Below are 20,813 nucleotides of genomic sequence, written 5' to 3'. Positions count from 1 at the left end.
GAAAGGTGTTGCAAATCACTGCAAGAGTAACTGAAGCCAAAACAGGCTTTTGCCAGCTGAAGAGCACAGTGTATAAGCGGGCTTTGGTCCACAGGCTTCTCAGCCAGGCCCTTTCCCATTCCTCCCATGTCATCACTCAGGATGCCCCATCTATTGCTGCATCCCTCACAAGAAGATCTGGGGCAGATCTTCCCTCTTTTGCTTCAGACACTTGCCTGACTGAGCTTCTCCTTTGGCAGCTGCCAAACCACCTTGTTTAGAGCTACCCCTCAGCTCGGCCCAGTGCTCCAACTCAACCCCACAGCTTGCACTAGCTGGACCCCAGCCCTCAAACCGCAGGACAAGTCCGGGTACGCTGAAGCATACCAGTGCCTATCAGCCAGACCTGAAGACACACTCTAAATCAAAGTTACTCACAATGATGAAACTCTCTTTTAGCAATCATGTTTCCCTCTTCAACCTAAGGTGCATTACAGCTTGGAGGTTGGCAGGTGTGAGGATGTCCATGAGGGAGGCTGTGATCTCAAGAAAACGTGCCATCTCAGCATAGAGAGATCAGCCTGGGCTCTTTGAGTGCCAAGGAGAGTGTAGGAAGAAGGCTGAGGCCCTGAGAGAAGAGCCACAATGAGCACCATGGGCAGCCCTAGGGACAGATAGAGATGTCTGGCCCCTTGTATGGGAATGTTGGATCACAGCCAGCACTGGGGAATGGGTTCAGGCCCCAAAGGCATTAAAAGCTCAAGGACTGTCTGGGTTTACTCACAAAGGCAATTTGCACTTTCCAAGGAGAGTGAGCAGATTGTGCAAGGAAAGGCTAGGGAGAGGTTAGCAAGCTGTTCCCAGGAGGCAGGTGACTGAAGCGCAAGCCACACTGGAGGTGCCCATGGTCAGGACCTGCACCTAGCCTACACCTAGCCTACACCTAGCACAGTACATGCCTGGTGGGGTCTTTGCTGTGATGCCTGGGCTTGGATATTTGTGTTGTCTGTGAATTTGGTCTGTCCCTGTCATGGCAGCTGGCTCTTCTACACTCCCTTTTCCTGGCCCCATCCTGTCCAGGACACAACCCCAGTTTGCAGAAAGCAGGTGCAGATGCAAACACCACCTTCCTCACCCTCATAACCAGAGGTGAGGCACTGCTGAAGTCATATCCCACAGTCATTACTCCTCTCTCCACACTCATGGCTCCCTCTGGCCAAGAGTTTGGCATAGACAAGAGCACGGTTTGAAGCAACAACATCATATCCACTCACTCCCTTTGGACTGAGCAAAGAAGACTTTTGCTCCCCAAGTTACAATGCAGATCAGTGATTCTCCTTCTAATACAAAGCTAGGATTTAAAATGTTATGCAGGAGAGCTCTTCTGGTGAGGAGAGGCAGGAATGGTGGAGGAGAGGAGCCATGTCCCAGTGTAGAGCTCCCACACAGCCCATGACACTGAAGTCTGTTGTGATCTCTCCTCATCTTCCTCATCTGCATACTTTGCAGATTAAATGGGCTGCTAAACTGCTGGCACATCCCCTGGCTGGCCCACTATCGCGGCCTGGAGTCCCGGGGGTCCGTCTGGCCCCCGGGGCAGCAGCCTCCGTAGGTGTCCCTGATAGCGCTGTGCTGATGAGGCACAGCCTGTCTGGGCCCCTGGGCTAGCTCCGAGCAGCAGGCTAGTTTAGCGAGCACTTGTGGAGTGATTTCAGCTCTTAGTGATTTCAGCTCTGTGCTGGCAAAGTGCCTCAGCAGACGCAGGGATGGAGAGAGGTGAAGGCTGTGTGGAGTTCTGCGGAGATGTCTTTATTGGCAGCTTCTGCAAAGGGTTCTAGTGACAGCTCTTCCATCCGAACTGGGCAGAGCTGAGGGTTTAAGTAGGGTACTGGGAGATTGGAAATTGTCCAATGGCTAGGGTCGAGGAGCATACAACCTATAGCCTTACAGAGAGATAACAGGGGTCTGATGTGCGGAAGAGGGGTAGCTCTGTTCCACTCATCATGACTCTGCATTTCCTTTCTTAGGCTAGTGACGGCCATGGAGGCCTTGCAGGGCCTCTGACTGCTACTGATAAGGAAGCCCACTGCACACTGATAAGGAAGGAGGTGACAGGCGGTAAAGATTGCCAGCTCTAGCCAGTCTGGCTCTACCCTTCTCAACCCACATTGGCTCTTCCTACACCACATTGCTCCTGAAAATCACAGGCAAGCACCTCTGTGTCTCCAGTGTGGTGGAGCAGGTGTCAGTACACCTGGGGACACCACCCCTGCCTGGTGTGACACCAGGGTGAGCAGGGACCTTTCCTCCCCTCAGTTCAGCCATCCCTTGTGAGTATGCTGGTGCTGAAGCTTTAGAGTTTGTCATCTCATCATGATGTCTCCAACAGGAAGGCAGACATGACATTGTCCTGATGGACACCTCATGGCCCCCTTGCCTGTGGTATTAGCCTTTTGTGCTAATGCCATTTAATTCAAGGTTTCATGAAAGTCAGTAGAGATACCTGGACTTCTATCAGACAAATACAGGTTGCCCGAGGTAGACTCAAGCCTGAAACCTGAATTTCCTTGATGTGAATAGCTCTTTAAGCACCTTTTCTGGAATGGCAGCCCCTCCTTCATTATCATCTCTTAGCCATTAGCTGGTCTCTAATCTCCCCAGCAGCATTTGGAAGAAGGTCCCTGGACAGACATAACTCAAGGACCTGGTGGCTGCTAAGGCTTGGTCACAGTGCCCAGCTGCCAGAAATGCTGCAGAAAACACCCCATAGCTTTTAAAAGGCCCCCTCCACCTCCATCTGAAAGAGAGCAAATATTTACACATTTCCCTTCCCCATCCAACAGTACCTACCAGTCCAGCCCCCTAGACCATGGCTCCAGCAGCAGCTCAAGTACTTGGAGAGATGCCTGGGGTTTAATCTCACAAAACATTGGATTTGAAAGGAATTGATTTAATAACACACACATCCCAAGTAGAGGGAGGCAGACTCTATTTACTTTTTCTCCTCCTCATATGGAGCACTTCTTGTCCTGTACCACATGATCCCTTGATCAGACTCAAGACTGAACCCTGAGGCAAGTGACCAGAAGGAGAAAGGGGGAGCAGGCATGTCAGAGCAGAGAAGACCACTTTGGCCTTTACTCTTGCCCTCTTGTGTCATGGAGTGATCAGCAACCTGGCCAAAGTCAGGAGCCTGTTTCTGCCCTCTCCAACAGGCAGGCAACAGGGTCTTCCTGCTACTTCTGTTGGCATTGATGGCATCAACTGGAAATACTCAGTAGTGCCATCCTCAGGGGTCATACTGGAGGGGGGTAACAGGGCTGGAGACTCTCACGTCCTCAGCAGAGAGGAAACTGATGGGCCTCACAGTCATGGAAGAAAAAATTGTTTCAGAGAGTTTCAGTTCTGGGCCTCTTAAGGAAATCACAGAGCGTCTTGTGATTTAGAGACAAATATGCAAGACAAGGAGAGCTCTAAGCCACAGGCTTGGCTCACTGCCTAAATTTTTCCCTCCTCTTTCAGTGTAATTACAGTTGAGCCATGTAGTAATTGGGTAACTTTTTCCGAAGGAATCCTTTCACCCAGTGAATCATACTTGCCGCAAAGAGAACACAGAGGCAGATAAAAGACATATAGATCCTATGGCTTATTGTGATAGAAGCATTTTGCCCCCATCCCCTTCTTCCTCAGGTCCCTAGCTGTGTTCAGGGTAGAAGCAAGAGCCAGTCATGGCGCTTTCCCAGATAATTTCTTCCCAACTTTCCAAGGCGGCTTCCTCCTGGCTTACTCTGCCCTGCAGCCAAGATGAACTGTACAGTTTCGAAGGTGCCTATGGGTTCTGTAGAAAAAGAACTGTTTTCCCTCCTTTGGTTTCCATACCTACAAAAGTGGGTGGTAAAGGCTGGGTCAGCAGCTGGGCAGTCTCTGGGGACAGAAAGGATTCATAGTGCAGCCGGGTGCCCCTGCATGCAGCTCCAGTCCTCTCTTACTGGGGTTTCACCTGGACTACGAGTTTTTTAGGTACTACCTGTGCTCAGCAACATTTCTTCTTCTCCTGATTTAACTAGAGCTGAAGAGCCCCGCCCTCACTACAGACCCCTCCTGCCAAGTCTCCATCCATGTGACCATTTTCCATGTGGGATAAGAGCCTTGGATAATAAAACATTCATTGTAAAACTATTTTCCATTGGATTCAGGACCACACAGAGCTGGATCTCCTCCTGGAGTGGCCCACAGTCTGTTTGGAAGGGCTGTGTTCAGCATCCTGGAGAGGAGGCTGGGTGAGTGCGGGAGGAGGCAGCTCTGTCAAATAGACCCTCCCTCCTCCCAAAACCAACTCCTGCTACCCTTCTCATTGGTGCATGGGGTGGAGAAGGGCTGGGACAACTCAGCTCTCCATCTATTTAAAGGCAAGGGTTGGGCTCTAGCAGCTACTTGCCTGGGACCCTTGCACTTCGGTGAAGAGGAGCACTACCCTGCAGAGCAGCACGATGTCTTGCGTGAGTAGAGAAAGGGATGGGGCAGCTTTGCTGGAGGTGGGGCTGTATTGGCTGGGTGTGAGGGTGCTTGTGCTAGCCTGCACATCAGCCCCAGCATAGGAGGGTCTGTTAGACCTGGGTGCCTGCTACTGGTGAGGGACCATCCCTGCTGCATCCACTACAGAGGGCTGGCTGCTATTTTGTGTTCTGGCAGTGGTGGTTCTTTTTTCCTGTAGGATCCCTTTGGGGCAGTACGTGTGGAGATCCTCGCTGGGCTGTGTCCTAAGCTGGGGTAACCTGTTTTACTGCAGCTCTACTCTGGAGAAGCTGCTGCAGTAACATTTATTGCTGTCTGAGCATCTTCTCTGGGCAGCCTTGCTGCTTGCTTTCTGCTGAAGTTTTCATGAGTCATTGAATTGTTATTCTTCTCTTTCTTGAAAGGAATGTGCCTTACTGAAGTGTTCTGTGAATGTCAAGGACTATGTTCAAATACCTTAAGAAGTTAGAGAGGTTATCTTAAGAGCAGGTATCAACAACATGGGGCCAGACTCTTTACAGAGTTGCCCAGCAACAGGGGAAGGGGCACGAGGCACAAACTGAAACAGAGAGAGTTATAGTTGAATATGAGAAAAAACTTCCTCACTGTGAGGGTGACGGAGCACTGGAACAGGCTGCCCGGAGAAGTTGTGGAGTCTGCTGCTCAGGAGGTATTCAAAAACCACCTGAACATGACACTGCAACCTGCTCTACGTGAACCTACTTTAGCAGGGGGGGTTGGACTTGATCTCCAAGATCCCTTCCAGCCCTAACTATTCTGTGACTGCTAGGGAGATGCTTATGTCAGAAGAGTGATTGCATTTCTTTGATTTGCCTTTCATTAGGCTGAGGTTGATTAAGCAGGGATTGTCCCAAGAGCAAGCTTATTTTTTAAGATGGAGTAGGAAAAGATTTTCAGTATTCTTGAGGTCTTGGCTCTGCTGTGATGAAAAATGAGTACATATGGTTTTGCCAGGATGCTTTGGTCCTCCTAGAGAGAAGATGGGGGGCAGGTATCTCTGTGGAGCAGAAGAATGTTCTTGCAAATACTGAGCCTACATAAAAAAAAAGTTCAAGCCGTTGGGAGATGGGAAGCAAGGTGTCTGAGTCCTTGGACCTGGGCAAGGCTTGAAGTTCAAATACGAGGTAGGGGAAGGGAGTGGAGTCTTCATCCTTGCCATCCATCCCAGACAGATTTGTGTGTGATGACACAAGACCCGCAAGGCACATGGGTGTGTTTGGGATGGGGTGGGTGTGATTGGAGTGTGCAGGTACTTACCCTTCACTGCTGTGAAATACAGATATGTTGATGAGAGCAGCAGGAGGCAGATTAGGAAATCGAGCTCCAATCAAATGTACCATGTGATTGGGGTAACTTCTCTGGGATGTCCTTGCTGCAATGCCCTAGGGCAAGGGAGCTTCCCTGTTTCTCCATGGGTCCAAAGCAAAGCATGTCTTGAAAGGCAGCAGGGAAAGCTGCCAAGTCAGAACAAGTGAGCCAACAGGTACTGAGCTAACATCTCTGCTTCCATGTTCCCCAGGGACCAGTGTGCACCAACTTGGGTCTCAAGCCTGGCCAGCGCCTCACTGTCAAGGGGAAAATTGCACCAAATGCCAAGAGGTGAGTTGTGCTGTCCTGTCCAGGCACGGCCAGGGCACCGCACTGAGGGTCTGCAAAAGGTGGTGGCAAAAGGACTCTGTCCCTTGGGTGGAAGAGGAGAAGGGGTTAACACCAGCAGTGCTTCCAGTGAGTCATCACCTAATGCACATTGCAGACACAGTACTGCCAAGGGGCTAAGCCAAAGCAGATGTGAAGTTCCAACTGCACACGCTGGCAGTGACCACATCCTCTCTAGTGCAGGGTGAAGGAAATGTAAGCTGTGTCTCTACTGAGATTTGGTTTGAGACCATCTGCTCCATCACATCCTCTCCCCTGCACGAAGATGGCCAGGAGTAGGGACATTTATGGTGCCCCAGTGGATTTGCCTCTCACATGCTGGTGGGGAAAGAAGGAAGAAAGGTGGTGAGCAAGCAGGTGGGCTTAAGTGGAAATGTACCCCTAAATGTGCAGGGGTCAGGGTGGCTGGGTTTCCCAATGAAGCCTCTGCAGCAGCCCCCAGCCCTTGTGCAGGTCTGTGGCTGGGGGGGGGCCCTTTGCAGGTAAGGTGGAGCCTGTAGCTGCTGTACCAGAACTAGCGGTGTTCCAGGAAACATGTCCCAGCTCTTCCCAGTGCCTTTGAAGTTTGATACTGTCTGAGTGAAGCCTCCCAGGCTTTCTCTTGCCAGGTAATATGCCTCTTCTCATCTCAGTGAGAGGCCTGAAGGCAAGGTGGACACTAGGCTAGGAAACTTTCTCCCGCTGCTGTTGCAGATACTTTGGGATAGCTAATGATATGGTGTTTATTTCAGCCGCCTGTAGGATGGGGAGAAGGCAGTGGCTGTCAGGGAGGATACAGCACTAGCTAACTGTTCAGGACTGAAAGGAAATCTATGGAAAGTAACTGACTCCTTGGGAATTGGTTTGGGTGTATGATAACTCTGTTCAGTGTACTGAACCATTCTCTTGTTAAAAGCTTTGAGGAACTGGTGTCTCTCCCAGGGATGGCACTCTGGAGCCTATCACTCCAGAAAAGTGCCCTTACTGCCACAGCACCACCTTTTTAGGGAAGCTGTGTAATTTAGCAAAGGGTTTCTCTTAGGTTACCCTCAGCTGGGCTTGAAGAAACAGACCCAGGGATGCTCATAGTAATGAGAAACATGTTACTATAGTATTGAATTTTTTTTTTTTTTTAATGTATTGATGTCTGCTTTTTTTTTTTTTTTTCTCTGTAGCTTTGCGTTCAATCTGGGCAAGGATGCCACCCTCCTCGGACTTCACTTCAATGCCCGTTTTGATGCTTATGGCGATGTGAACACCATCGTGTGCAACTCAAAGAAGGTGGAAGAGTGGGGTGCAGAGCACAGGGAAACTGTCTTTCCTTTCCAGAGAGGGGGCACAGCAGAGGTGAGGCATGCATATATTTATATATATATATATATATATATATATATATACACTCTCTGTACATGCTCTGGTGAAGAGAGGGCGTTTGGCACAGGACACCCAGCTGCAAGGGCTGTCTCAGGGCTGTCTGTACAGGAGGTGGCTGGCTTCTCCTGCTTGGCCAGTGCCACCACTCAGGGCTCTGAGCTCTGATGGAGGGTGGGGATCAAATGTTTAAGCTCCATCTGGCTCAAAGATGCTACTATTGAACAGAGCAGGGAATGGGCATCTCTTGGGAGACCAGAGTAACACTCCTGCTGTTGATGACCAGGTTATTCTACTGAGCTTGTTCACCCTGTGAAGCGGAGGGTGGCACAGCAGTGCTGCAGAGGCTCAAGGGAACTTTCTCTAACTTTTCCATTTTCCTTGCAGGTCACTTTTGGTGTCAACCAAAATCATGTGACAGTCCACCTGCCAGGCCACCAGTTCACGTTCCCTAACCGGCTTAGCCTCTGTGTCTTTGACTACTTTGATACACAAGGGGACTTCACACTTCAGTCTCTCAGCTGGGAATAACTTCCTCTGACACCTCCATCTCAAAGATACAGAAAAAGCAATCAATAAATAAGAGTTTTGGTGTACTAAGTCTCAAAATCTAATCTGTTTAATATTGTGAGTCCACATGGGTTGGGCACCTTGCTGGGAGTGGGTGGATAGGGGTAGCCAGTTTTGCTTGAGTACCATAAGTGGGTGCAATTGACTCAGCCTTAGTCCTTGAAAGTCATGGATGAAGAAGAGAATGAAGGTTAAAAGCCTGGGAAGACAGAAGGTTAAAAGTCCAAGGACAGTTGCAGAAGGAGGCATTGGGGCTAATTGTCACTCAGGGGAGAGTAAAAGCATCCTTTAAGCGAGGTCACCTGCTGTTGAGGTCTAGATTGACACCTTACACTGCCTGAATAAATTGCCTAAACTCCTGGCTGACATCAGACAGCACTGAGTGGCTGTGCTAGGTGAGCCTAGTGAGGCATGGAGTGAGGGCAAAGTTCTCAACTTGCACTAGTTTTGGCTGCAGCCTTCTGTAGAGGCTGGTTCCACTCCTATGTCTGCTTGGCACCTCTTTCTGCTGTATGGAGACAGTAGAAAAGCTGCTTTGCTGGGTGTGGCAGAGCATGTAGAGAGTTCCTTATCCAAATCCTTTCTTCCAGTAACTGCAGGAGCACAAAGTGTTGTGCTGTGGCACGGGAAGGCAGCAATGTGGAGGTGTCTGGTTTTATTCTGCCCCTTGTGCTTTGGCTGTTCCATCCAGAGCTGAGGGAGGCAGCAATGTCCAGCTGGAATGCGGGATGCTAAGGATGTGTGCTGTGTGCTTTTGCTCCATTTTACGTGGCCCAAATGAACCTGAGCAGTTCTCAGTCTAAACTGAGGCTAGACCCTGAGGAGTCTGAGGCAGTCAGGCATGTTTGATGTTACTGCATAGCTGCCTTGGGGTCTCTCTCAGTCTAATGCTGCCTTGGTGCTGCTGCTGAGCATGCTGTGCCTAGTGGGTGTGGGAAAGGTGGGATCTGCCCTATCCACAGGGCACAGCAGTTACCAGCTTGGTCTGGGATGAAAGACTTGGCCACAAGCAACACAAAGCACTAACAATTTGATGTACTACAGGATTCCCTGCAGGCCTGGCTGGGCTAATTCCTCACATTAAGCAGTCCCCAGAGCAGCTGGAGAACAGGGACTTTCCCCTGCAGCAGCTGTACCTGCCATTCTTATTTCATAATTCATGAGGCTCTGCCAGGTCCTGTGTCCTGGGTACCCATGCAGAGAGAGGCTGGGCTGCTAGGAATTGTGAGTCTGAGAAGGAAGAGAGATAAGATGAGAGCTTAGCTGAAAGGTAGGGGCACTTGGGGTGTACAAGCAACTTGAGGCTCTGCAGCTGGATGTCTCTTGAAGTCCTGTGTTGCCCAAAGCCCATCTGCTTTGGATGATCACATCACACTCTTTTTAGGGCTACATCTACAATTGTAAACATGACATCTAGCATTGCCACCCTGTGCATAGGAATGGCAGGGGGACAGCATAGCTTGGGGACTCTTCCCATGGCGTGATAAGGATGAAGCCATCCTTTCTGGAGAAGCTCAGCAGTATGGAAATGAGCCATGCTAGGCTAGATGGTCTCAAGGCAAGAGACTTGGCTCAGTTTACACAGTGGTGTTGACACAGTCTGGCAGACTGGGGTACATTGGTAGGTCAGAGAATTGGGTATTTCCCTCAATGACAGCAGGGCCATGGTGCTGGTGAGGGTGCCATGAACTGTCATGATGGACACAGAGGAGAGCTCTCTCCTTGCAGCTTCCTCTGCTGGGCTGATGTTGAAAGCTAAGCAAATGTACTGGACTCCCTGCGCTGTACTACAGGGGAATCCTGCAATGCCTCTTAATTGCACTTGGCAATCTTTCTTTAGATTCTTCAAAGATTTTTTTTGTGACAGTTTCTTGAAGAGAGCTCAGTGGTAGCTTTACCACAGGAGAATGAACCTTAGTGAGGTCTCCTGCTAGCGTGGCTGTTTCTTGCAGTGACTCACTGTTCTTGTGAAATCTATGACTCACTATTGTCCTGACTTTGTTATGGCTTGGCCCGTTGCTAGCAAGGAGATGAGGGGTGGCAAAGGTTCCCCAGATATATAATTTAGATATATTGAAGCTGACTGCTCCCTTCCACCCACTCCCCAGCCTTGTGCAAGGTGGAGGCTAGTGTGTGAGAGCTGAAGGATCTGAGGATGGAGTCAGGATCCCTGAGACAAGCACTCTCCCCGCCCAGCTGAGCAGGATGAGCAGCCATGCAAAAGGGAAAGCACTGCAACAACATTGACAGAACACACTGCATGCTTGCATGGAAGGTGACACACTTTTATTTCTCAACATGACCCCAACCAAAGGTCAGATGTTCCCAGCCTGCTCACCCCTCGCTTTCCCTCACAGACCCCCACGACTCCCTGAAAGCCGGGGGATGCTGTGGCTTCCCACAGCCTGCTGAGAGGGTGCAGCAGGCCGTGCCACGCCCGTCCCAGTGCGGCCATGGCGCCGGCGGCAGTAGCTGCTGGCAAGCAGGGTGTAGAGGAAGGGGTTGACACAGCTGTTGCCATCGGCCAGGCAGGTGACACCGAAGTTAAGGTAGGCCTGGGCAGTGGGGCTGATGCCCAGCCCCTCTCCCTGGTACAGCCCGGCCAGCTGCCAGGCCCAGAAGGGGAGGAAGCAGGCCCAGTAGGCCACCACGATGGCAGAGATCCTGGAGATGAGCCGCTGGGCAGGGGCCCGGCCGGCCACCGGCAGCCCCGGGCCCCAGGCCGAGGACTGGTACGCCTGGGCCAGGCGGGTGTACACGATGCCCAGCACGGCGCCAGGTGCCAGGACGCTGGTGGTGAACAGCACCGTCAGGTAGAGCCAGAAAGCTGATGGCGTCCAGGTGGGGATGCAGATGCGCTTGCAGGGGCCGTTCCCCTCCCGCAGCTCAGTCATCACCATCATGGGGGACGTGAGCAGGAGCGAGAGGAGCCAGAGGACGGCGCTGGCCAGTTTGTGGTAGGCATTGCTGGCCCGCCTGGCCCACAGAGGCTTGGCCACCGCCCAGTACCTCTCCAGGCTCATGGCGGTCAGGAGGAAGATGCTGGCGTGCATGGTGAGGAGGTCCGGGCTGAGTGAAAGCCTGCAACCCACATCTCCCAAGAACCAGTTGTGGGCGAAGTAGGTGCAAACCACAAAGGAGATGGTGGAAAGGTACAGGAGGTCAGCCAGGGCAAGGTTGATCATGTAGACCCCCAGGGAGCCTGCTGAGCAGCCTGCCAACCCTGCCAGAGGCCACTGCCACTGTGTAGATGTTCCCCACCATCCCAGTGAGGCACATGACCAGCAGCACTGCACCCAGTGGCCCTGTGACCAGGCTGTCCCCTACCAAGACATTGCTGTCATCACCCTCACCACTGCTTTCCTCCAAGAAGCTGCCACCCTTGGGATCCTCTCTAGGACTTGGGCTGAGAGAAGTGTTGTAAGACATCTTTGGGTAAGTTAAGCAAGAGCAAATCAAGCTCTCAGAGACCTGTTCCTTCCTCCTGCCTTCCGCCCTCACTGTACGGGACACGTCTAGCCTTAACAGCAAAGCAGCCAAGGGAAGAATGGGGAGAGTTCATCAGACATAGACAGGGTGCTCCAGAGAAGTCTATTCCTCACCTCCAGCTGCCCAGTCCATTTTGCTGATGTTGTCGATCACAAGCTCTGTCCAGCTGTTTTCCTTAACCATAAAAGAGCCAAGAAACGGACACTGCCTTTTCCTTCAAGACCAATACATGCGAGGTAACCTCTGCCAGCCAGGAGGAAATGTCTCTTTTCTTCGCTAGCTTTGTTGCTTCTCCAGAGTTTGCTGGGCCCACAGAAACAGTGGATGAACAAGTAGATTTCTGCTCCCAAGTCTGTCAGCTCAGCTCAGACAGACTTTGGAGAGGTGAGCCCTGCCCCACTGAACCAACCCCCTGAGAGCTGCCTTGACCACTGCATGGAGGAATGTGCCCGACTCACAGCTTCACACACCGGTGTGAATAAAATTCCAAATTTATACTGAGCTTTTAGCCACTAGTTGAGGAGCCCCAGTGGCTCCCTCCTCTTTCTGGCAGACATGCTTTCTTTCCCCATATCTTCCTTTATCCTGCTCCGTCTTCCTTCTTGTTCTTGTTTCCCTTTCTTTATCCCATTTCTCCTTGTACAGTTGTCCTCATTTGAGACAGGAGACAACTGAAAGACAAGACTCCATAATATGGCAAGGAGGGTGGAAAGCATCATGCTGTGGCTTTAGAAGGGAAACAAGGCCCAGCCCTGGAAGTGCAATAGGCAGGGAGCAGCCACACAACTCTCCCTAGCCAAGCCAGACTGAAAGAACCTGTCCCCCGCTCCCTCGCAAGGACATCAGGGCCTTTTGAGATTTGGGTGTTGTGGATGTGTGATAAACTGTGGTAACTTGTTTGTTCATCAAAAGAATTAGAATATTAAAGGGGGAAATATAAAATTAAAGTATAAGGGACCAGATTGCTTGTTAGGAGATAGGGGAAGCATTTGTGAAGTTGGGAAACAGGAAGCAACTGCTACAAACCGCAAGGCTATAGGCATATTGCAAGGCTATAGACATATGCAAAACGCAAGACCACAAGTATGATTAATCACCATATAGGGAGCTTTTTTTAGCTTCTTTTGCAGACACAGGCTAAGGATGTTGGGGGATGGCTGGAGCTGATTGTGAAATCAGCGACCACCGGGCAGCGGCCACTGGAGTGGACGGTGTGGAAGTGCTCCGGGTACGCCCATCACTGTCCGGAACCGATTGTGAAACCAACGATCACCTGCCTCGACACAATGCAGACACGATGCAGAGGGATGCTCAAGCTACGCCCACCGCTATCGCAAGAGACGCGAATGAAGAAACCTCCAAGAAACTATAAAAGAGACTGAATAAGGGGAGTGGGGCGTGGGGCACTGCAGTGTGGGACACTGCAGGAGGGGCGGTTAGGAGACCCCTACCCACCCAGCGCTGTTTTGTTTGCTACTGCTTGCTGTAATTAATAAAATTCTAATTGACCTTAAAAAGGCTGAATCAAATTATTCACCTCAATTTATCACAATTTGGTGCCGAAACCCGGGAGGGAGGCCCCACTAGGGTGAGGCGCCCCACCGCCTTTTTGCGGTGGACCTAAGGGGGGGCTTCCTCCTTGGGCCTTTACCGACGAACCTAAAACTCAGTAGCAAGCAAAGTTACCCCCGTTAATCTTTGTGCACGAAGAACCGCGGAAGAGTGAACACGCAGGAAGCGTAAGTAGCCCCCGGTGGGTGGTGGGCCTCCTTTTTCCAGGGTTGATTAAAACCTGCTGGATTGAGGGATTAATATTCCAAGAGCATCCAGGGTTGATTCAAACGTGCTGGATTGAGGGACTAATGTTCCAAGAGCATCCAGGGTTGCTTCAAACCTGCTGGATTGAGGGACTAATGTTCCAAGAGCATCCAGGGTTGGGGGACGTAGGAGGGGGGGAGCTGCACCCCCCTCGGCGTCAAGTTACCCTCGGTGGGGAGGCTCCTGGGTTAGGAGGAGAGCAAGCGGGCCTAACCCAGACGCGGAGGTGGACTGCGTCAAAGTTCCTGGGGCGGGGGATCCCCGGAGAAACTTCCCCAAGTTTCGGCTTACTAATTTAGTATAAGTGTATGTGCTCGGTGGGCCCCGTACAAGCGGGCTCCGGAATGCGTGTGCGTGTGAAAAAGACGGTGGGCCCCGTACAAGCGGGCTCCGGAGTGCATGTGAAAGGGACAAAGCCTCGACCCCGGAAACGGGGTCTTTAAGAGTCGTTTAGGGGTGTGTAGTCCCGGGGTGATTGAGGTGAATAAGAAGACACACAGGGCGAAGCCCCGGTCGAGAAACGGAGGCGCCGGAAAGACGTGAGTAGTCCGGTCCGCCCGGTCGCTCGGTCAGGGGTGGGAGTCCTGGAGTGTAGCGAATGCGAACGTGTGTGTGAGAGGGGAACTGGCAGCTCAGATTCCCCAAGTGAGTGTGGACCCCATAGTAGTGCGTTTCCCATATCCGGCGACAGAGTGGGCCACGAATTGGGGGAAGCGACTGTCGTATTGTTTGTGTTGAGTGTGAGAAGGCACTCTAGAAGATGGGTCAGAGAAAAAGTAAATCTGCTGAACCCATGGGTGGGAGAATCTCGGTAAAACTTCCACTAGGCTTAACGGTAAAGTATTGGGATGCCTTTCCTTCTAGAAAAGGAAAAGATAGGGTTAAAATGATCCATTATTGTATGAAAATTTGGGGGGAGTAAATGGATAGGGGGAAACCAGCTGTATTGGCCCGTGTTTGGGTCGTTTGAGGATTGGATCTGTCAAGCTCTAAATATATATATATATTAACTCCAAAGAGCCCTTTAACCAAGAGGAGAGCGAATATGCAGCTCTTTGGATAGTGGGAGAGATTGAAGAAAGCTTTCCAGTTGTATTCAGGGGTGGATCCCAATACCCCAGAGGGTGAGACACTTTTGAAGGTGCATTTTGTGGTCGATTCTTGGGTGGACATTCGGAAGAAGTTGGAGAGGTTGGAGGGATGGCAGGCGAGAGGATTGGATGAGTTGTTGTGAGAGACTCAAAAGGTGTGTGTTGGGAGAGAGGATGAGAGTTTTAAAAAGCAGTCTGGAATCGTGTTAGCAGCAGTGGGGGGGGACAGCGGAGTCCCCGGGGGGGGGAACTGGAGGTCAGTCCAGAGGTCGGACTGACGTCCAGCGAGGTTGGTTTGAAGGGAAGTCAAGAGTTGGTTTGAAGGGAAGTCGAGAGGTGGAGAGAGCATTGTCTGTTTCTGTTGTGGGAAGAAGGGACACATGAGGAGAGAGTGTCGGCAGAAGATTGCTGATGAGGAACAGTTCAAAGAAGATTAAGGGGTCGGGAGCTCTATCTGCTGGGGACAAGGGAAAGAACAGAGCCCCTGGTAAAATTAAAGATAGGTCCCCAGCAACAAGAATATGAGTTCCTTGTGGACTCAGGGGCGGAGAGATCAACCGTCCAGACCCTTCCCCAAGGGTGTAAGGTTTCACCTGAAATAATACAGGTGACTGGGGCCAAAGGGGAACCCTTTGGAGTACCTGTAATTAAGGATGTACTCTTAGAAAGTGATTCTAAATTAGGAATTGGGTCATTTTTACTAGTTCCAGAAGCAGATTATAATCTATTAGGGAGAGATTTGATGGTCGAGTTGGGGATAGGGATAGAGGCAAAAAAAGGGAGAACTAACAGTAAAACTATATCCTCTCCGGGCTGAAGATGAGAAAAAGATTAACCCAGAAGTTTGGTATACCCCCGACAGTGTGGGGAAATTAAATATTGAACCCTTTGACGTAACTATCAGGAACCCAGAAATCCCTGTCAGGATTCGGCAATATCCCATACCCAAAGAGGGGAGGGAAGGACTAAAAACAGAAATAAAGAGACTTTTGGAAAAGGGACTTTTAGAACCCTGTATGTCCCCTTTCAATACCCCCATTCTGCCGGTAAAGAAACCGAATGGCAGTTACAGATTGGCACATGACTTGCGGGAAATCAATAAAAGAACAGTTGAAAGATTCCCGGTTGTAGCCAATCCACATACTATTTTAAGCCAACTTGGCCCAGAAAACCAGTGGTATAGTGTAATAGATCTTAAAGATGCTTTTCGGGCCTGTCCCCTTAAGGAAACTTCTAGAGATTATTTTGCTTTTGAATGGGAAGACCCGGATACACATAGAAAACAACAATTGAGGTGGACAGTCCTTCCCCAGGGGTTTACCGAATCCCCAAATTTGTTTGGGCAAGCTCTGGAACAAATATTGGCAGAATATTCACAGGGGGAGGGGATTGTGCTTCTACAATACGTAGATGATTTATTAATTGCAAGGAAAGAAGAAGAAAGAGTAAGGGAAGAAACTATAAAACTCCTAAATTATTTAAGCCTTAAGGGACTCAAAGTTTCAAAGTCGAAATTACAATTAGTGGAAGAGGAAGTTAAGTACCTCGGACACTGGCTGACTCAGGGGACTAAGAAATTGGATACTGATAGAGTCCAAGGAATACTTTCCCTGGAAGCTCCAAAAACTAAAAGGCAGGTTCAACAGTTACTGGGACTTTTTGGGTATTGCAGACAATGGATTGAAAATTTTAGTGGGAAAGTTAAATTTCTGTATGAAAAATTAACAACAGACGGGCTATTAAAATGGAGCTCCGAGGATGAGACCCGGTTAAAAACATTAAAAACTGAATTGGTCAATGCCCCGGTTCTCAGCCTCCCAGATCTAAAAAGACCATTCTTTTTATTCATTAATGTCAATGAAGGGGTGGTGTACGGGGTGTTAGCCCAGGAATGGGCTGGAGGAAAGAAACCAGTGGCATATCTTTCAAAGCTTCTCGACCCTGTTAGTCGAGGGTGGCCTGCCTGTCTGCAATCGATAGTGGCTGCTGCCCTTTTGGTAGAAGAAGCAGGAAAGATAACTTTTGGGAGTGAACTGAAGGTTTTATCTCCTCATAACATCCGTGAAGTACTACAACAAAAAGCGGATAAATGGATAACAGATGCCAGACTCCTAAAGTATGAAGGCATCCTAATTTCTTCTCCTAGGTTAAGTATTGAAACCACAAGCTTACAAAATCCAGCCCAGTTTCTATACGGGAACCAGTTGTGGGACTAACTCATGATTGTCTTTTGCAAATAGAAGAACAAACAAAAATAAGACCAGATCTCGAAGAGGAAGAATTAGAGGAAAGATATCGATATTATGTAGATGGATCCTCTCGGGTCCTTGAAGGGAAAAGGAAATCTGGGTATGCTATTGTGGATGGGAAGATTTTTAAGAAAATAGAATCTGGTCCTCTTAGCCCCAGCTGGTCAGCACAAGCATGTGAATTGCATGCAGTGCTCAGAGCTTTAGAACTACTAAGAGGAAAGGTTGGGACCATTTATACTGATTCAAAATATGCTTATGGGGTGGTTCATACATTTGGTAAAATCTGGGAAGAAAGGGGACTTATCAATTCACAGGGAAAGGGGTTGATACATGGGGAATTAATTCGGAAAGTGCTCCAGGCCTTGAGAGGTCCGGAAAGAATAGCTATTGTTCATGTAAAAGGACATCAAGTGGGGATGGGAAACTCAGTATGGGGAAATAACTTAGCCGACCAGGAGGCGAAAAAGGCAGCTCTAATGAGTTTAAAACCACAAAGGGAAGATTGCTCCACTTGTGGAGCTGACTTAGAGGAAGAACCATGTTGGGCTTGTTGGGATGCATACGGAATTGATTCGATACAGTGTGCCTGTGATAACCCCCAAAAGGAACATTGCTGGTTCCACGGACTCATTAATTATGAGTGCACCTGTGAAGACCCCCAAGAGAAACATTGCCGGTTCCATGGACCCATTAACCATGTGTTAGCCTTCACGGTACAGAAAAAACAAAAACTAAACCAAATGGGGGTGAAGGAAAAAGAGGGAGGCAAGTGGATACTACCGGATGGGCGAGAGGTACTCCCAAAAGGAATGGCAATGAGGGTCCTGCAAGCAATCCATGAGAAAACCCACTGGGGATCTCAAGCCCTGGTTGACCAATTTGCAATTAAATATATGTGCATAGGGGTCTATAATCTTGCAAAACAGGTAACCCAACAATGTTTAACCTGTCAAAGAATAAATAAACAACAATTAAGAGAAAGACCAATGGGCGGAAGGGAACTGGCACAACGACCCTTTTCACATATACAAATAGATTTTACAGAATTACCAAAACTGGGGAGGTATAAATATTTATTGGTACTGGTAGACCACTTAACCCATTACGTGGAAGCTTATCCTACGGCCCGAGCTACTTCGAACACTGTGGTAAAAGTATTATTAGAGCAAATTATCCCCCGGTATGGATTAATTGAGTGTTTAGACTCGGACTGGGGACCCCATTTCACCTCTAAAATTGCAAAAGATGTCCTGACAGCTTTGGGAACTCAATGGAAATATCACACCCCATGGCATCCACAGAGCTCGGGGAGGGTGGAAAGGATGAATGGAGAAATAAAAAAAAAAACAACTCACAAAATTAATGCTGGAAACAAAAATGTCATGGGTTAAGTGCCTACCTCTTGCCTTATTGAACATTCGAACTCAACCCCGAACTGATGTGGGGATCTCCCCATTTGAAATGCTATTTGGAATGCCTTATGATATGGAAGCCCCCACAGATCACCCCTGCCTAAAAGATTCTCATATTAAATTTTACATCACCCAAATTATGAGCAGAAGGCAGGAATTGAGGAAGAAAAGAGTGTTAGCACAGAGACCACCTCTGGATATCACAATCCATAAGATAAAACCAGGGGATCAAGTATCACAGAAACGGCAGTCAGGACGGCCGAAAAGGGGTGGACTCACGCCAGCCGAGTGAAAGGCCCGGTTGCCACAAATAACCAGTGGAGAGTGACTAGCCAGCGTGGGAACTTGAAAGCGACTCTTAAGAAAAACTAATGAACTCTGTGGACATTATCCAAATCAACCATAAGGGGAAGCAAAAGGGATACAATTACAAACTAGCTAAAGACTATATAGTGATTTGTAATAAGGAAGGTTGTGGAGATTGTTATCCTTTTGTGTGCTTTATATGTAAAATTTGCCAAGAACGGTGGTGGGTCCATTGCCAGAGGGGAAGACCACCAATTGGGGTTTGTACTGAGTGCTATGAAACTCAGCGAAAACTAACTGAAACTGTGCTAAGGATAGGAGAATTGGAAAATCGGTGGGTCAGTTTTGGATCTGAGTGGTGGGAAATATTTACCAAGGGAGTATACCCTGAGTATTCTTGTTTTCATACTAACGAGCCCACTCCATTTGCTGCTCAGATAATAAAAGGGTGTTGTCGAAAGGAACTGAAGGGGATTCCTTGCAACCCACCTCTGGTCAAAGATAAGAACTGGGAACAGTACGAGGCTAGGCAGGAGCGGAAAAGGGGACGCTCAGGCGAGTACTGCTGCTGCCGAGAAGATGGTTTACCTCGTGGCTCGAAGCACCCGAGTCGGCGAGCGAGGCAGAGAGGAAAAGGCCAAGCCCCCTCTAAGTGGAACAATGCTAAGATGCTCCAACCATTGCCAGCCGAGTATTAGGCTCCCTCAAAGGACCAGTCTAAGTGCCTCCGAAACACCAAGAGAGCAGCAAGCCCAAAAAGAGAAAGCAGGGTGTTACGAAATAAAAACAAGGCTAGGACTCCACCCTTATTGGCAAATTATTAGCTTTCTATTGCTCTGTCCTAGTGGTGTTTCTAGTCAGGACAATGCTGAACACTTTACTTCTAGCCTACGAAGCAGCAAAGCAATTTGATGAACAAAATGGTAAAAGAGAAAATGGGGGATTGTGATAAACTGTGGTAACTTGTTTGTTCATCAAAAGAATTAGAATATTAAAGGGGGAAATATAAAATTAAAGTATAAGGGACCAGCTTGCTTGTTAAGAGATAGGGGAAGCATCTGTGAAGTTGGGAAACAGGAAGCAACTGCTACAAACTGCAAGGCTATAGGCATATTGCAAGGCTATAGACATATGCAAAACGCAAGACCACAAGTATGATTAATCACCATTTAGGGAGCTTTTTTTTAGCTTCTTTTGCAGACACAGGCTAAGGATGTTGGGGGATGGCTGGAGCTGATTGTGAAATCAGCGACCACCGGGCAGCGGCCACCGGAGTGGACGGTGTGGAAGTGCTCCGGGTACGCCCATCACTGTCCGGAACCGATTGTGAAATCAGCGATCACCTGCCTCGACACAACGCAGAGACGATGCAGAGGGATGCTCAAGCTACGCCCACCGCTATCGCAAGAGACGCGAATGAAGAAACCTCCAAGAAACTATAAAAGAGACTGAATAAGGGGAGTGGGGCGTGGGGCACTGCAGTGTGGGACACTGCAGGAGGGGCGGCTTGGAGACCCCTACCCACCCAGCGCTGTTTTGCTTGCTACTGCTTGCTGTAATTAATAAAATTCTAATTGACCTTAAAAAGGCTGAATCAAATTATTCGCCTCAATTTATCACAGATGCAGTCCCAAATTTGCAAGCAGGCCCACCAGATGGTAGGAACTCTCACATTTTCTGTCCTGGCCCTTTTCCACCTTTGCCCTCAAGTCACAGCAAGCTCCTAAAGACTCAAAGGTCTGGATATTTTAGATTCAGTTCTTCTTTCCTCTCCACAAACACCATCGTCCTCCTCTGAGCTTTCCCCCTCCTTCCCTCGAAGCCCAGGGAAGCTGCCTCCCCTCAGATCAGGGAGGAGAGGCCCATTGTGCAGGCACCACCGCCTTCTAGCGAGACACCATCACATGACACCCACGCCCGACGCTACCCTGCCCTTTCCTCACTCACATCTGAGCCTCTTTGTCTCAAGGAGGACACGGTGGGACAGAATTTGCGGAGCAGAGACACATGTGTCATACTACATGTACTCTTCTGTTAGTTCAGGGTTTCAGGCCGCTCCAGCCACACTCTTTTGCATCATCAGTGTATTAGCTTCATTGTGGCTGAGTCAAATGCCTCTGCTCATATCCAGCAGTGGTAATTCAGCAGGAAACAGGAGGAGTAGGAGGCATCCCATCAGTACTCCCCTCACTGTGCAATGACCTTTGGTTTTCAGGAAAATCATGCACCAAACTGGGAGAGATCAGCAAAATGCAGTGAAAATATACTTTTAAGTGGATATTTCCATTGCACCATGGTAGCAGGGTGAGTGATGCTTCTACTCATCCAGAAAGTTAATGCTCCCAACAGATTGT

The 20,813-nt window shown here is 49.3% G+C and overlaps 2 protein-coding genes and 1 long non-coding RNA gene across 4 annotated transcripts; 2 read left to right on the top strand and 1 right to left on the bottom strand.

The window, feature by feature from the left end:
* Positions 1-4,373: 4,373 nt before the first annotated feature.
* LGALS1 (galectin 1) lies at positions 4,374-8,117 on the top strand. Its single transcript, XM_053979048.1, has 4 exons — positions 4,374-4,478; positions 6,035-6,114; positions 7,326-7,497; positions 7,909-8,117. The coding sequence occupies exons 1-4, from the start codon at positions 4,470-4,472 to the stop codon at positions 8,050-8,052; spliced, it is 405 nt and encodes a 134-aa protein (XP_053835023.1). The 5' UTR covers positions 4,374-4,469; the 3' UTR covers positions 8,053-8,117.
* Positions 8,118-10,355: 2,238 nt separating this feature from the next.
* Positions 10,356-12,743, bottom strand: LOC128807637 (urotensin-2 receptor-like). The gene is given in 3 exon segments (XM_053978146.1): positions 10,356-10,472; positions 10,475-11,309; positions 11,311-12,743. Coding segments are annotated over 3 exon segments (1,092 nt in total). The 5' UTR covers positions 11,521-12,743; the 3' UTR covers positions 10,356-10,425.
* A 413-nt stretch (positions 12,744-13,156) lies between these two features.
* On the top strand, positions 13,157-20,046 carry LOC128807638 (uncharacterized). 2 transcript variants are annotated; one of them, XR_008437217.1, is made up of 2 exons: positions 13,157-13,319; positions 19,648-20,046. It is a non-coding gene; the product is annotated as an uncharacterized LOC128807638 (long non-coding RNA). The 2 variants fall into 2 exon arrangements; XR_008437218.1 differs by lacking the exon at positions 13,157-13,319 and adding an exon at positions 13,515-13,937.
* The last annotated feature ends 767 nt before the right edge of the window (positions 20,047-20,813 follow it).

Source organism: Vidua macroura, chromosome 5, assembly GCF_024509145.1.
Source record: "Vidua macroura isolate BioBank_ID:100142 chromosome 5, ASM2450914v1, whole genome shotgun sequence".
In the NCBI taxonomy this organism is placed as follows: Eukaryota; Metazoa; Chordata; class Aves; order Passeriformes; family Viduidae; genus Vidua; species Vidua macroura.
The sequence above is the reverse complement of the archived record's forward strand: the minus strand, read 5'-3'. Positions and strand labels throughout refer to the sequence as shown.